Genomic DNA, 16,206 nt, shown 5'->3' on the forward strand with positions numbered 1-16,206 from the left:
TCCAAGTGTTACAAGGGGAAGAAAAACTAAAATCTAGATTACAGAGAGCCTATGAGATCTACAAGATCTATTTCCTCTATACAGTTTCCCTTGCACCAAAAAAAAAGTGTGGATAGGCAGTTCCCTTTCACAACATGGATGGGCTTTGATTTGTCTTCAAAGCATCTCCCATTTCTCTCTCTCTCTCCACACTGACCACCATATGCACACTGTTTGGAAGGGAGATGGAGGACTAGAAGTGTTTCACTTCCCTCTGTGTGTGTGTGTGGGGTGGGTGGGGGGGGTTGAGTAATGGGAGTAGGGTGAATTCTTGGTACATAAGTGGCTGTGGGAATAGCATCTTGAGAATCATATACCCAAACATGTAAGAATTTCATGCCAAAAGGAGATGTCAGTCTTGTTTGCAAGGGGTAGAAGTCCATCAGGAATTTGTGGTTTAAGAGGAACTTGCAATTGGGATATCGCAGAATCTCAGAGTTTGGTCAAATCTATGATGCTCGGACTCTCCAAAAATGAAGCCGCACCAATGTCGGATCCTCCAAAATTGCAACAAGAAAATTGAGTTTCATTATTGTGTGTGTGTGTTTGGGGGGGTGGGAGGGGAGATCACATGTCATGTTAGACCAGAATAATAATAAGAGGGGCAAGGAGAATTGCTAAGATAAACCATCAGTAGTTGCTTAATCAGAGACAAGTCAATTCTCACCTGATATGCAGGAGTTAGGAGGATCTTATTCAGCCAAGACAAGAAGACATTGTTGGAGAATATAACTTCCAAGCATGAATATATGTTCCTTATATCATTATTTGATGAAGCACTTGCTGATGTATCTTTTGTATCAACCCCGTCATGTATTAACATAAGATGTACAACCCACGCACTCCTTAAGCAATCAAAATAGCCCTCAACAACAAGATCATTCCCAGCGACCATTACCTAAAAAAGTAATAGAAGGTTTTGAAAATGACAAACCACTGCTTGCCAAACATTTAAAGATGGTTGTCTGCTTACAGATTCCTGAAATTCTTGCCTAAAGGACGCATCACGAGACAAGACTGATGTTTTATCAGGTACTGCACTCAATGCATCTGATATGAGAGCCACCACAAGGGAGAATAGAAGACTATATGTTATCTGCAGTTTTTTCAAAGGAGGATCAGATATAGAAGTATAGAGCAAAATACTAAAGAACAAGAAAAAGGGATAGCTAGAGGGTACATGCCATGCAGTTCAAGATAGAAAATACTTTCACTCTGTCCTCTATTCGGCATTTGAAAAAGAAAAGGAGAATGTAAAGAAAATCTAGATCTGATAATTCTAGAAAATCAAAAGACTGGAACTCTTAAAAGGAACAAAAAATTGAGGTGGTATATAGAGACTGAGGCTGAGCTTTAAAATCCAATTCTGGTACAAGAGTTGAGATGGTATATGGAGACAGAGGCTGAGCTTTAAAATCCAACTCTGGCGTATAATGAAAATATGAAATTCACGTAGTTTGATATATATATCAAGACAGTCAACAAATGACGATGCACTTGGAGAAGTTACAAGGTTCTTATGTGAAAGGATACAGCTTCAAAAGAACCATCTATTAAATGCCTAACATTCGATGATTTAACTTCCCAGCCAAGCCACTACTTCTGAATTCGTGATCAATAAATTTATCATTAAGCTTGAAAGAGCCATGGTCAAAAACTGTGAAAACCTGATGGCTTAAAGTGTCGGTGCTACCACTAAGCCCTGCTGCACTATCCTTTAGAGCAGAAAAGACGTCCTTCACATCTTTAGGGCCTACAAAGAGAAAAGGATAATTACTTTTTCAGTGGTAAAAGAGATACATAAATACACAAATACCAAACTGCTTTTAAAGAGAATAAACGAGATGTGGAGCAGTCCAGGCATATATGCTATTCCGGACTACACTGGAAACTTCAAACACTGGCTAACGAACATTGCTCATTTTGTGTTGTACAAAGCACATTAGAAGCTTCATTAAAAGTACACCCATTCAGGGGGACAAAGTCGTGCAGAGAATCATATTGGGGGAAACCACAACATCTTTATAATTGTGGTAGCCAGACCAAATTGCAGGCACCTCGACTATTGCATTAAGCACCTGCTACCTCCCATCAGCACAAGTATTGATTAACTCTGCCCCCAAGGCTTAAGACAAATGGAAAGAGAAGAACCACAATATTAATATAAGAATCAAATGAGTACAGTCTCTTCTACAGTGCAAGAGCACACTGAGGATGTTTTGACTTCAATGTTGGAGTCATATGCAGAAAAATAAGGCCAGACAAACAGATATAGCAGATAAGGAATGATGGAACTCTAACGTACACAACTTCAAAAACATTTAACTAATATTTATGAGCATACAGCCCATAACTTCAGAAACATATAACTGATGTCTAATATTATGATCATGCAGTCTTCTAAAACGATGTGACAAAGCAGATTAGCTAAGTGCTTGCTGTACCAGGCCTCTTAAACATGAAAATAACTCTTGGTTATGCACAAACAATATGTATCAAACATTGTCAAGAACTAAAAGAAAATATTAGAATGAATAACCCTCCCAGTGGTCCATTATAGGATTTACTGGGAAATCATCTCTGGCGACATCTTTCCCTGAAACCATGCAAGCCCAAATAAAACGAAGAAAAGATAAGCATATCCTTATCGGGAGTGAACTAAAGCCACTCATAACTTACTAGCCCACGCAATCAAAAATAAAAAGAATAATGCTACTATAAGTATGTCCTAATAGAAACAACTTCTATGACTAAAAAAAGTTGGAAGTGAACACGGATAAGATCAAAATATAACCATTCATAACTTACTTGCACGCACAACCAAAACAGAAAGGACAAGGCAATGAGCCAGAATGAGCCTTTCCCTGGAAACAACAGCTCTCCTTTCCACCAAAGCTCCTCTTGAATCAAGAATATAGCGTTCACAGTTAGGCCCACCCAAACCAGATGGCTCTTCTCGATTGAGTTCCTAAAAGTATACTCAACATATAATATCAAGAAACCATCAGCATATATTCATTCACCTCACTTCTGTCAAATGAACAACGAACAAATTTATGAACTCATGTTTCACATGATCACGTGCACTGAAGGAACATTCTCAGTATCATCGGGAGGACAACCGTCCTAGGGTTTTGAAATAACCTGAAATTTAATTTAGATGACACTGGAAGATACTTCACATAAAAAATATGACTTTGTTTGTACTTGTGGACATACTAGTGAAAAATTTGAACAACAGTTGACTTGGCAGAAAACCTACACACACAAAACACTCTTCCAACAAAAAAACTGTCTATCTAAGCTCTGTCAATAAAGATGGTCAAAAATGAACAGATGTAACTAAAAAGGGATAGACATGAAAGACAATTAAGTTAATCTAACAACCTTTATGAGTGAGATTAACCGCTTTCTAACTCCAGCATTAATGAGATCGTCCAAAAATCTCTGAATATCTGCCACAAGATCAGGTTCAAGTCCTTGGTCAAGGACAACAGCCTGCAAAATAACTTTAGTCATATCTAACAGGCAGCTAACAAGAGATAAATTTCTCTATCCCTAGAAACTAAGAATGAAGTATACCCTCAACAGTGTGTAAAGTGCTGTTATAAGATCTCTTCTCTCTGTATACCACAGTCCAGCTGCGAGGCGGAATATCTCTAATGGCTCACGTCCCAATAATCCCCACTGCATGCATCAATAATTAGAAAGAGAGTGAAAACTGGTCATGAAAACAAATTGTTATAAGACAACTTTTGTATTGAAAAGAACTTATAGGTGGTGATTGAAACCCAAATTCAACTCCTGAAACTAAATGTATTTAAGTCGGAGATGTCTAGAGAGAAAGAAACTTCATTCTTTGAAGAGCTTAAGATTATTGAGTTGTCACATCATGGCTTGAAATCTACCAGCTTAGTGAGCAGAATGTCTCGATAGTGCAACCCTCCGATGGGGTTGTGATAGCAATACATCAAAGAAGGTAAATCTACCAGCACCAGAACAGAACACCTTAATTTTATGAATATCAGTTGATATTAGATACAGAACCTCAACTCTTTTGGCAGTTGTGTAAGAGTGGAAGCTACATAAAGGAAGGGCAGAAGGTACGTCATGGGTGATGCCTAGATCTGTAAAGGACTTGTTGTTGCAGGAAAGCTGTAAGAAGAAAAAGAAAAAGCAGGGCCTAGAATGTTGCTCCCCTGGCTTTGATGTGGATTGTTTGGAGAGAGAGAAACGGGAGAGTATTTAAATGGATAGAAATGAGTTTTGGTCAGTTGAAACCCACAAGGGTGGCCGAGTTGGTTGAGCAGGAGATGTCTCAAATAAGGGGTCTAAGGTTCAAAAATCTCTGCATGCCTTCTCGGTCAAGCTCAACGCACAAGGTTTGTCTGGTGTAGTTTACCTCTCCTGTGTGATTGCGTGTTATTACACTGGAGCGGGGTTTACCTAGTGCACATCCAAAGGGTAGCAGCTGCAGGTTCCCTTATCATCAGAAAAATGAGTTTTGGTCAGTTGAGGAGTAGTCTCCAATCTCTTATTATGTTTTTGCACCCATGCAGTTCCTGGTTGTATAGAGGATTGGGTATCTTTTGTAGAGAACCATATCGTTTTGTAGGTTCTTTACCTTTTGGTATACCTCTTGTTATGACCGATTTGACCCTTTTGATGAATGAAATCTTGTTAAGTTGATCAAAATAAAAAGTAAGGGACAGAGCGTCCGGATTGGATCAGACCAGACCTAGGACTCAACACTAGATGAGCAGATTTGTGAGCCAACTGAGAAATTTGAAAAAAGAGAGTTGCTTGTAATGCCATATTTCTAAAAATTACATCCAAGCCCCAATGATATTCCAATAGCCAAAAGATCAAAAGTTCATATGTGCAGGGAGAGGAAGAATTTGATATATGCCGACGCGATCTCAAGAATCTCCAAAAAAGAATCTCTTGATTGGTCATTACAGTTAAATCTCATTGAAATAGAAAAGTGGGTTAAAGCTAAGTGGGAACTCTTGGCCAGCATCAAGCAGAGAGACATGAATAACCTATAGCCTATGTATCATTTTTTTAGTTCCTATCCAGATCAACGGAAAAAAATAGTTGAAGTGGAAAAGCGGGAGAATGATGGAAGTCCCTGTTATAGGATTGTTTGTCCCGACTACCGAATTGACAGTTGCATCAAGTCAGTCAACAACCTAGAGCTGTGAAAATGAGGCTACTCTGCTACACCTTCGGTCGAGCAAACTGTTTAGGGAGGTGAGACATCTCTGTGGAGGCTTCCTCCAAACAAACAAAGACATAAGGAGGCAGAAAAATCAAACCTATGTGCAAGTGCAACTGTTGGTGGGGCTAGAAAGAAGCTTATCAAGGCTATGATCACATTGCACATGGGTCAAAGAGACTACCTTTATCCCAATAAGGGCAGGGGCTAGAGGCGACAAAAACAATGTTCAGAAGGGCAGACAAGGCAAATTTTCGAATATCAAAGAGGAGTAAACTGTATAGTACTCTTTGTAATGAGCAAAAACTGATTACATAAGAAATTCCAAAAATTCTACAACACAAACAAATAAAGAAAATGACCTACCTCTTGATTGGCAGAAACAAGCAACCGAACAGAGTCTACTTCATTAAGATGTAGATCATCACTCAACTTTAGGGCCTAAATATCACAAAACAAATTAGACAATGCAAATGGTTTGCAACACCAAAACAAATGTGAAAGAGAAATATTTACAATATGCACATAAAGATAAAATGAGGCGTTCAATTCAAAGACAAAGTAGATATAGAACATTTAAATTCCACCATTATGTATGTGAACACAATTTTTTTATTACTGTGGTGTCCATGCCGACTTATATGCACCTCGACTAATTCGACAAGATACTTGCTACATCCCACACATGTCACAATTATTTGTTTAGTTCATTCGAGGTGATTCTTGTCTTCCTCTTCCACTTATATTTCTCCACTCACAACATCCAACAGTTGCATTCGTAAATCTTGCTTGAATTCCTCTAATTCCTACATTGACTTTACTTTACACTAGAGATTGCAATTGGGCCAAGATGTGGTCAGGCAAGGCGAATGAAGAGTTTTTTGTCCTGAAACGGTAAAGGTATTCTTTTTTTTTTTGAAAATGACATTAATAGATAATTATGGATGTGAGTCTCAACTCATGCCCCTAAATCATTGGGAATCAGAGGGAGCAGACATGTCAACTCTATTTCAATTTTTGTGCACATGACCGTGCTTCCTTCATTCTCAATATCATCCAGTGCATCGGCTTAATGTGCTCAGATGGTAAAGGTACTATTAATGAAAATACAAAAGTACAAAGACTCTAGAAAGACCAAAATATACTGATCTATGACAACCATGCAACTACTTCGTTCCTCCTAAAATTTCTAGAAAAATCATGAACTGCACTATACCATCAATATGCCTACTGTTACACCAGAAAAAAAGAAAAGACTGTGCAAATAGGTGTTCGTAATCCTATTAATATGACTTTTTTGTCCTCCAATACAAGCTCTATTCCTCTCCGACCATACAGTCCAAAAGATGCAGAGAGAAAAAATGAACCATATTTGTTTCAGATCCTTTTGGAATTTGTGTCCCTGCCAGCACTCTAACAAACCCCGGATGCTATTAGGCATCATCCAAGGAATACCACAAATACCTAGGAATAAGTCCCAGCACTGCTTGGAGCACATGCACTTCACATCTCGGCACAATGGAATATCTTGTCAGCCACATCTAATAGTTTCTGCAACCTTCACCACCTTTTTTTTTTTTTTGAGAAAGGTAACATTACTTATATATCCACAGGTATAGTTCACCACCTAAGGTTGTAGGTGTGTGGGACCCGTACCAAATATGGTCAATCAATTTTGGGTACTTTGACCAAAATTAATAAAGAAATTCGAGAGAGATACAATGATTTTTAACTAAAAAAATAGGGTGAAGTCACAATTTAGGTATATGTATTTTATCATTACAAGATATTGGCTGAATACATATGCTGCCCCTTGAACTTGCCAGAATTTCATTTAGACACTTGAACTATGAGTTGTTCCTATTGAACACCTAAACTCAAATTAAATTTGTGTCTGTAAGACACATTTTGCTAACATGGCACTGTATGTTTGCCACACAATTTTTAGCACGTGAGGCCATCATTCACAATGATATGCAATTTTTTGTCCATTTTCTTTCCCAGCATTTAGTAGAATAATGTTTTCTCTTAGCAGAAGGGTCAAGTTTAGGTTGTAAAGAGGTGATGGCTAGTTTTTAGGCGGAGATTATTAACTAATCAAGAAAATAAAATAAGTCCAGTTGACATCTACCCAATGGAGTACAATCAAACCTCGTTATAACAGCATTTCATTATAACATCCTTATTTTCTCCAGATCCGAACTTTCATGTTTTATTTTACTTCTCTATAACAGCATTCTACCTGTAACAATTGTGGCATTCATTATCGTGGTACATTCTTTGAAAAACTACCCCGCTATAACAGTCATACTCAAATATTGTGCAGTAACATTTGGTAAAAGGACATAATTATTGCACAGAGAGAGATTTCAAGCTCATATTGAGCTACAGCACCCAAAGTTTAGGGACTTGATATTGCATAACCGTTCTTAAGTAGATCGATTAGTGTGAACAAGATTATGAAATCCAATTCTAGTTTCCAAGGGATTATGATGCTTTGATAGTAATGAAAAAAGAATCCTTTGAAAAAAGATCATGAATTAAGTTACACAGGGTATAACAAGAATACAGCATGGGATGGAACTCACAATTTGAACATCCTGATCATCCAGTGAAATTGGGCCAGAATCTGGAAGTCTCACTTCTTTGGACTGGACTTGAACTCGGTCCGAGGGCTTGGGGGCTACATATTAAGGGGAAAAAAGTGAGCTTGGTCATTGATAACATCATTCTTTCACAATAATTTTTCCACATTTTGAAAGGAAAAAAAAAGACAATGCAAAGAATTCTCATTTTGGCCAAAACATTTCACAGGCTCATATTACTTTCTTAAAGCAAAATCAACCAACAAACCAACCATTCCAAGAAAATGAAATTCATTGATCAATAGACACAAACAATTACCTCCTAACGCATTGATATACATGCTTGTATATTCAGAAAAAAAAACATTTCTACAATTTAAAAAAGGAATTCAATAATAACTGCATAATTCAATCAATCATTCAATTAACTGATCCCTAAGCCAAACCTAATTAGGTCAGCTAGGCTATACGAATCCTCTATATCCATTCATCAATATTAGAGACCACCCTTTTTTTTTCTTATGAATAAGGACTTTACTAAATTTCAACAATAAATAATCAAACTCAAACTAAAGTTAATTTGTTCTTTATATCCCACACATTCTTATATAATTGAGATATCCATTTTTTGAGCTTAAAACTCGTTTTTTTCCTTATTCACTTCAATAGCTACACTGACCTACCAAATAAAACGAATAGAAGTTTACCGGATAGGAAAGTAGTGACTGGAAAGATGGAAGAGAGTGACGAATGGCGTGAAGCAGCTCAATCCTCTCCGATGGCGTAGGAGGTGTGGGTCCCAATACAGTAGATTCAATTAGAGATAGTAAAATCTTCGGGGACACCATTGTTTCTCTGTTACTCTCAGCTTTCAGCTCCACTCACCGGAATCTGTGCGTATTTTTCAGCTCCGTTCACCAGAATCTGTACGTACTCTTCAGCTCCGTTCACCAGAATCTGTACGTACTCTTCAGCTCTGTTCACCGGAACTGATACAGTGAGAGGTGAGGAAGAAGGCGGGAAGAAAAGCCCTAGTTTAGGGTTTTTGTATTGTAGAATAAAAAAAAGTAAAATGAAAATTGGTGTACGGGAATTATTTTATTAGTATATTTAAAAAACATATATATTTGAAAATTGGTCCGAAGGCGGAAAAGGATCCAATGAATTCAAAAGAATTGAACGAAAAGTCATATAAGGTGAAATCAAGAATTTAATTGTGAACTTTTTGCATTGTCAGTAGTAAAATAATTTTTATTGTACACATATAAATGATTAATTTATGATCATAAATTTTAAAAAAATTATTTAAAAAAAAAAAAGAATCATGCTTAATTAAATAGGTTCATGTAAAATGAACCAGATAATATAGTATTTATAGTTCAATTTTTAAATAATTCATTTGATTATCTACCAATGGCGACGGCCTTTGTGGTACCAAGGTTGACCTATGAGGAGTATGAGAGAGCGATTCGACGTGATCTTCGAAAGAAGCAAAAGAGCCAAGGAGCATCCTCAAATCCTGATCAAGCCCCTGAAGCTGAAAGATTGCGCATCCGATCATCGAGCGGCATATTCAACTGATTTTTTTCAAGCAATCGCAGCTACCGCTTGTACACTCAATCCTTTTATCCCACTTGATAATTCAACTAATTTTTTTCAAGCAATCGCAACTACTTTCTTTCTCTTCCACTGCCTTCCCTAATATGTTAATTTAACCTATATATTGGATTATTAGTAGTGACTAAAAATATTGGAATAATAACTACATAATTAGTTTTGATGTAAAATTATTGATTGAAATTTGATATAATTAAATAAAATTTTAACTTGTGACATCATGTAGGGTCTATTTCACTCGAGTAATTAGAGGTGAAGTAGGAAGAACACTATGAGGTTTCAAGATCAAATAACCAAACCAAGGTTACTTTAAGTATTTTGTTACTATACACATTCTACTTGAGGTATAAATGTTTTTTTTTTTTTTTGAGAATGGTAAAGTACTTGAGATATAAATGTTAAAACATACTGAAAGGTGTCTGAGTCAGGCACACATCAACTAAACCTCAACTAATTTCACGAGATACTATCTCCTATCAAAATAGATATTGAGCATTTAGAAGAATAATTGTGAACTCTTGTTTAAAATCTTGAATGTATTATATTATAGACTCAATCATGTCTTACAAGAATGTGCCTCATTCACTAATAGTAACATCCCATCAGCCATTTGGCCAACAAAAAATTACAGGCAATTGCTCAAAAGAAGAAGAAAAAATACACCTATAAACCATACATTTCTACTCCTTTCTTAACCTTATAGCAAGTATATAAGTATAGCTGCTCCATTCCCCATTTATAACATTGTTCGAGGGAAGTAAGCAACGATCAACTGATCCGTTATTCAACCGAGAGATTTCCATTATCGCACGCGAATTGCTGAATTGCAACCAGTCAAGAACTAGATGCAGTGCTTTGAGCCAAAATCTTTATCAGACAACAAACTAGAAATAAGACTTTTCATTCTCTGTGCACCTGGTCCAGGTCTCAGTGAAGTTATGTTTCTTAGAATATACTGTGAGATGGTAGAGTTTGCATCCCCACCATCAAACCAACTACCAGGAACAAAACCATCGACTTTGCGCCCCAAGAGCTCAGAATCAATCTTGTCAAGCACTGGTTCATTCCTGCGGAATTTTCTGGCGAATGATGCATTGCTGTCGACCATGTTCTTGTAATCCTTAAGAGTTAGAACATGTGGATGTTGCTTTGGAGGGCTATCCCAGGATATGAAATGAAGGTCGTGATTCACTGTAGTGTTCCGGAACTCTTCTGCATTGCATATGACAGTGTGGAAATATCCTTCAGGCGTTGAAAGGAAGTTGGCGTAGTACATTAAGACTATCCTTGGGAGGTTATCCCATCCCCATAAAAGGTACTCCATAAAGGGGCGAGAGAGCATCGTCCAAGCAGAGCCTGAGGAAAAGCGATAACATCACATTTTCAAAATCTTTGGTATGTTATGGATATTGATATTTGATTGTATACTAGCAAAAAATTATATTTGCCAATTTCATAAACATATGACCACAGTGCAGAATAGAAACGGTGATCATACAGGAGCAAAAAAGAGAGAACTCGACCTACGGCAACTTATTCAAAGTAAGAAACCTTATGCAAGTGCAATAGAATAGTGCTTGCTTGAAATGAGTTAGTCTATGACTACCGCATTAATAAAGTATTCATTTTGATATTCAACACGAAACAAAAATGGTAGTTTGAAATGTCTTTGCTTTCATCTTTCTGTTTTGCAGAAGGCATTCTCAAAATCCCTTGAGAAGGATCCCAAGTACAAGGAAATAGGGGCAAACATTTGAGAGTTTTTCCAAAAGCTTGTGTAATCAGGTCCAGTCTGATATCTTTTCCAGTTTCATATGATTTGACGACTCAGACAGTCAAACAATCATGTTTTATGTTATAACAGAACATAGTTCACAATAAAATGTGTTAAGAGATCGTATTGTAGTATGGGGAATCATACTTGAACTAAGCGAAAACAACAGTTTAATTGCATAAGTGGACAATTAAAAAGGACAGCTGATTCTCAGGCAGTAGTAGGAAGATAAGGTGCACCTGGTTTTGTAGTTTTAACTCTTTTTAAGAACTCTTGGTATCAAAGTGTGCAGCCACTCTACAATATTTATTCATAGACCACATCGGGGATGACCAATGAAGGGTCATTTGAAAGAGTTTTCTCATACTAAAGGCCCCTTCAAGAAAGTCATTTGTGTGATATTCCTAGCACTTAAAATTTTACGTTGTTGTTTCCAAACCAACCATTTCCTCCACACCCAAGACCCCAATATTTGTCCCTAACATCTATACTTTCGTGTAATCTTCTTGAGAACATGCCTCTGGCTATGCATGAACTCTACCTGAAGTTAAGGAACGGAAGAGACAGTCACCCGTGAGGAAATTCCAAATATATTTTCATTGCATAAAGCTGAAAGGATGCAAAGGAAAATTCATTAAGTGTATTTGATACTAAGTTGTTAATTCAAGCAGATTTGAAATCCAAATACACATGACTAACTCACGAAGATCTTACGGAAGAATTGGCTGAAAACAGGCCTAAAACCAACCCAAAAAAAAGAACAATATAGAGGTGCTTTATAGAGGCTTTAGACAAGTTAATACGGCTTTGAAAGCTGAGAATGGCAACAAGAAAGCAAGCCAACAAAGCAGCCAAAAGAGCTCGATTGCCTCCTTTTGCATAGACACAAATGCACAAAATTCTCACCTGTGAATAGTTTAAATGCTGTTGGCATACTCCTTTTCTGCGGGATCCAGAAAAGATCTGATTTATTCAGGCTGTACAACCCTGAATCAATTATTACAGGCCTGGCTCTGTGGTATCTACAAACAGAAATATAACATTTTAGTAAGCTAGACATACTAAATCTCATCAAAAATAGGTTGATTGATCAAATGAAAAGCTCCACATACTCCTTCCATCCAATGTCACTTGTATGCTCAATAAAATTAAGTTCTCTTGGCACGGTCGAAAAAGTATGAAGTAAATCTGTCAAACACAAAATCAATGCACAGGTTCATTAGAAAGACGGTAATCAATGAGCTGGTCTGCACTAATATTACATTGGGCTCTTAGAAGAATTACGAAGCAATGTCCAGTTTGGATCCAACAAGTAATTTACTTGTCAGGTGATAGGAGTAGCATAAGAATAATGCTAAGAGTGTTCCACAACAATCCCCTGCACACAAAGGCACCTCCGCTCCCCCAAGCACACACGCAAAAAGGAATCAACCAGTTAGCAATCAAGTACACCTCAACTTCAAACTAGCTGGGTGGATACATGGATATTTTGTAGGGTCTATTTAGGTTAATTCTTCTAGTTGATCTGTACACAAATAGCCACCCAATTCACCGTTTACATTTCCAAACTGGTATACATAGAATATACACAGTTCTACGCATACTTATAAATGGAATACATATACTTTACATTCGGCTATTTTAGTTTAACCGGTTGGTTGGACGGTTGTTAAGGTTAATTCTTTTTTGTATCCATTACATTCTATTTGGGCTCATTTCGTTCTAATAAAACAAACGTTATTTCTAAGGCAAATTAAGATTCTCTAAAATCTCACATTTATATTTACACGAATATACAAGTCTTTCCTCAATGAACCAGTTCCTGTACTTGTATAAAATGTGAGCTGCTTAAAACAACTTCGGATCAATGTCAAGTGTGGATCCAAAAAAGTTACTAATTTATTGTAAAGGAATTCAATCAATGTATCAATCAAGTACACCTTGTTGGTGTTTCAACACACCTCAATTCAAAACTAGCCGGTGGCTACATGAAATTTTGTGTCCATCACATTTTATTTTGGCTGCTCATCTTATTTGATTACTCAAAGATTTGTTATTTAAGGAAAATAAGGATTATCTTAATTCCCACACTTATATTTACACAAACCTACAAGTATTGTTTCAAACTAAAACGAGTCTTGACGAGTACCTGGGCTGAAGTAAGAGCAATAACAACTAGTAAGTCTCAATTCTCTTATAGTTAAATTACTGGCTTACTGCACTTCATGCCACTTCATCGACTGGAATCCTCTTTTTCACTACTATTTCAACTTTCACCACCACAAATGGCCAAGAATAACTGTCACCATAATTCTCACTACCACTTATAATGGAAGCATCTATACTGAAGAAAACTAGTTGGGTCGCCTATCATTAAACATAAAAGAAAGGCAGCAATAGCAAGCAAATACCGCAGTTATTCAATTCGAAAACCAAGAATCTCAGCAAATGAAAGTGATATTCAAATATTAAGCAAATGCTCCCAACTAGTCCAGAAAAGGATACTCACTAGCAAACACACAGAAAAGGGCAAAGATATAATAAACAGATTCCAAAAAATAGTTTTTAACTACATAAAGCACTAAGATTAACGAACCATTCCCACTCACCACCTCCCTTAAGCAAAATACCAGCAGCATGAAGTGCATTACTAACCATAGTAGGTCCTCTATAAGTAACCAAATCAGATCTCACCACTACTCTCACAATTTCAACTTCAACAAACAAAGTTACCCTACAAAGTTCACCAACTCTAGTTGGCATTGTCTGTGTTAAAAATAAAAGAAAGGAAGCAATAGCAAGCAAGCACCACATTTATTCAATCTGAATACCAAGAATCTCAAGCAAATGAAAGTAAGATTGAAATATTAAACAAATGAAGTAAACACATGAAAAAGATATATATAAGATAATTTTAACCATGTATAAATAGTACAATTTTCCACTGAAGGGTTCTGAACCCCCTCAGCTCTACCTACTCCACCCCTGGTCCCAACTAGCTCCGAAAAGGATACTCACTAGCAAACACACAGAAAAGGGAAAAGATAGATCAAAAAGATTACAAGAACTAGTTTTTAACTACATACCATCTTGTGTCACCAAAGGATAATCAGAAGCACTAAGATTAATGAACCAATCCCACTCACCACCTTCCTTAAGCAAAATAGCAGCAGCATGAAGTGTATTACTAACCATAGTAGGTCCTCTATAAGTAACCAAATTAGATCTCACCACTACTCTCACATTCCCAACTTCAACAAATAAAGGTTCCCTTTTTACAAAGTTCACTAACTCTAATCTCTCATCAGCTGGTGCTTCAAGGTCTAAATGTACAACATACTGGTTCAATGGATGGTACAAAGCCTTTAATGTCCTCTTTAAGCTCTCCCCATCTCCACTTGAACCAGAAATCAAATATGCCAATTTGGGTATTGTTGAAATAGGTCTAGTAGAAGGTATGTGTAGTTTAGATTCAACAAAGATTGGAACTTTAGCTTTAATGGATGATTTCTGAAATGGGGTTTTAGTTGAAAGAGTGAAAATGATTAAGAAAAAAGAGATTAAAAGGGCAAAAGCTAAAGGAACCATCCATTTAGTTTTCTTTATGGTAAGTTCCATTTTCTTGATCTGCTATGTCAAGATTCTATATTGTTCTTTGAAAATAGTATTAGTACTACCATTCTTGACCTTTGTTGTTCTTGCTTTTCACTTGAAAAAATATTTTGTCACTGTTCATAGAAAGTTGTAAAAAGGGATTTTTGTTGTATAACAAATCTTGTTTAATTCTCTAAACATGGTGATTAATGGAGTTGGTGGACCCCACCACCAACACAATTGTAATGAAAGGAATAATCTCTCTCTTTCTAAGGGAAAGATATTATTCTATGATCATGTTCTTAATATATTCTAGTTCAAGAAATTATTTTTCTATAGAATAAGAAGTTATTTTAGTAATACCAGTTTCGAGTTTGAGTTTTAGATCTCTCTTTCTAAGGGAAAGATATTATTCTATGATCATGTTCTTAATATATTCTAGTTCAAGAAATTATTTTTCTATAGAATAAGAAGTTATTTTAGTAATACCAGTTTCGAGTTTGAGATTTAGATATCTCTTTCTAAAGGAAAGATTATTATTCTATGATCATGTTCTTAATATATTCTAGTTCAAGAAATCATTTTTCTATAGAATAGAAATTTTTTGTTGGGAGTGAAATATCTAAATGAGTCCAGTAGTAATGTGACTTGAATTTAGTGAAAGCTCCAAGAATGGTGGAAAAAGAATAACAAAATGGAAAAATCCTTTTGACCAGGAATTTGGCCAGAATGATATTTTATCTATGTTATTTTATTTTTTAAAATATTTTTACCCTTTTAACTTTAATATTTTTTAACTAAAAATGAAAAAAGATCAGTTTATTTTAAAATAAAAAAATATTATAGTTTTTTAAATTTTTTGACCAAATTTTATGGCCATTTAGCACTTCCATAACAAAATTATTTTAGTGAGAGGTTTGAAGGTGAATTTTGGTATATTTATTTTTATTGAAAGATTAAAGAGAAGTAATAATAAAGTTAAATCTAGTGTTGGTGATTATCTTCTTTTTAAAAAAATTTGGGACGTATAATATGCGTGAAAGTAATAATATTGTTGGGTTTGAGTAGCATTAAATTTTTTCTATAATAATGTTGTTTTAATTGTTATATTGAATTATTATTATAAAAATAGATATAATGTAACATAATATGAGTAATCACTTTTAACAAAAACTTGACCGTCATGGTTTTTTTTTTTTTTGTAATTTTTATAATTTAATTTAATTTTAAAAATTAATTAAATTCACCTTAAAAATAAAATGTGACAATTATTTTAAAACGTATCGGATGGGAAGTTTTAGTGAAAGGGTAGTTTATGATGTTGATGTACATGTAAATGATGTAATCAATTCTAGGACCCTCATTTACGCCATGACTTT

General features: G+C 35.8%; 2 protein-coding genes and 1 non-coding gene across 4 annotated transcripts in view; all 3 read right to left on the reverse strand.

Annotated features, from left to right (window-relative positions):
* Nucleotides 1-8,744, reverse strand: part of LOC125811845 (nuclear pore complex protein NUP205) — a 30,743-nt gene extending 21,999 nt beyond the window's left edge. The window contains exons 1-9 of the mRNA XM_049491395.1: nt 8,550-8,744; nt 7,846-7,944; nt 5,624-5,698; nt 3,622-3,726; nt 3,427-3,537; nt 2,848-3,007; nt 1,707-1,792; nt 1,013-1,135; nt 707-937 (exon numbers count right to left, since the gene is read on the reverse strand). Coding sequence (XP_049347352.1) covers nt 707-937; nt 1,013-1,135; nt 1,707-1,792; nt 2,848-3,007; nt 3,427-3,537; nt 3,622-3,726; nt 5,624-5,698; nt 7,846-7,944; nt 8,550-8,690 — 1,131 coding nt within the window. The 5' untranslated portion in view covers nt 8,691-8,744. The remainder of the gene's footprint in view (nt 1-706; nt 938-1,012; nt 1,136-1,706; nt 1,793-2,847; nt 3,008-3,426; nt 3,538-3,621; nt 3,727-5,623; nt 5,699-7,845; nt 7,945-8,549) is intronic.
* Nucleotides 6,200-6,303, reverse strand: LOC125812003 (small nucleolar RNA snoR100). Its single transcript, XR_007441953.1, has one exon. It is a non-coding gene; the product is annotated as a small nucleolar RNA snoR100 (small nucleolar RNA).
* A 1,233-nt stretch (nt 8,745-9,977) lies between the features above and the next one.
* Nucleotides 9,978-15,002, reverse strand: LOC125811679 (beta-glucuronosyltransferase GlcAT14B-like). Of its 2 annotated transcripts, none has more exons than XM_049491205.1 (4): nt 14,320-15,002; nt 12,346-12,421; nt 12,140-12,255; nt 9,978-10,815 (listed from the first exon to the last, which is right to left on the reverse strand). In XM_049491205.1, the coding sequence occupies exons 1-4, from the start codon at nt 14,849-14,851 to the stop codon at nt 10,301-10,303; spliced, it is 1,239 nt and encodes a 412-aa protein (XP_049347162.1). In that variant the 5' UTR covers nt 14,852-15,002; the 3' UTR covers nt 9,978-10,300. The 2 variants fall into 2 exon arrangements, with proteins under 2 accessions (XP_049347162.1, XP_049347163.1); XM_049491206.1 differs by lacking the exon at nt 14,320-15,002 and adding an exon at nt 13,843-14,011.
* Nucleotides 15,003-16,206: the final 1,204 nt, after the last annotated feature.

The sequence above is a fragment of the Solanum verrucosum genome, unplaced genomic scaffold (genome assembly GCF_900185275.1).
Source record: "Solanum verrucosum unplaced genomic scaffold, falcon-dt-bn FXZP01000238.1, whole genome shotgun sequence".
Lineage (NCBI taxonomy): Eukaryota > Viridiplantae > Streptophyta > Magnoliopsida > Solanales > Solanaceae > Solanum > Solanum verrucosum.

Bases quoted from the DNA above. Each gene is read 5' to 3' on its own strand.
- LOC125811679 (XM_049491205.1), bottom strand. From the start codon at position 14,851: ATGGAACTTACCATAAAGAAAACTAAATGGATGGTTCCTTTAGCTTTT. The intron at 12,422-14,319 runs GTATGTAGTTAA...TGTGTTTGACAG, and splicing joins TCCTTTGGTGACACAAGATG to ATTTACTTCATACTTTTTCG. The intron at 12,256-12,345 runs GTATGTGGAGCT...TTCTGTTTGTAG, and splicing joins AGTGACATTGGATGGAAGGA to ATACCACAGAGCCAGGCCTG.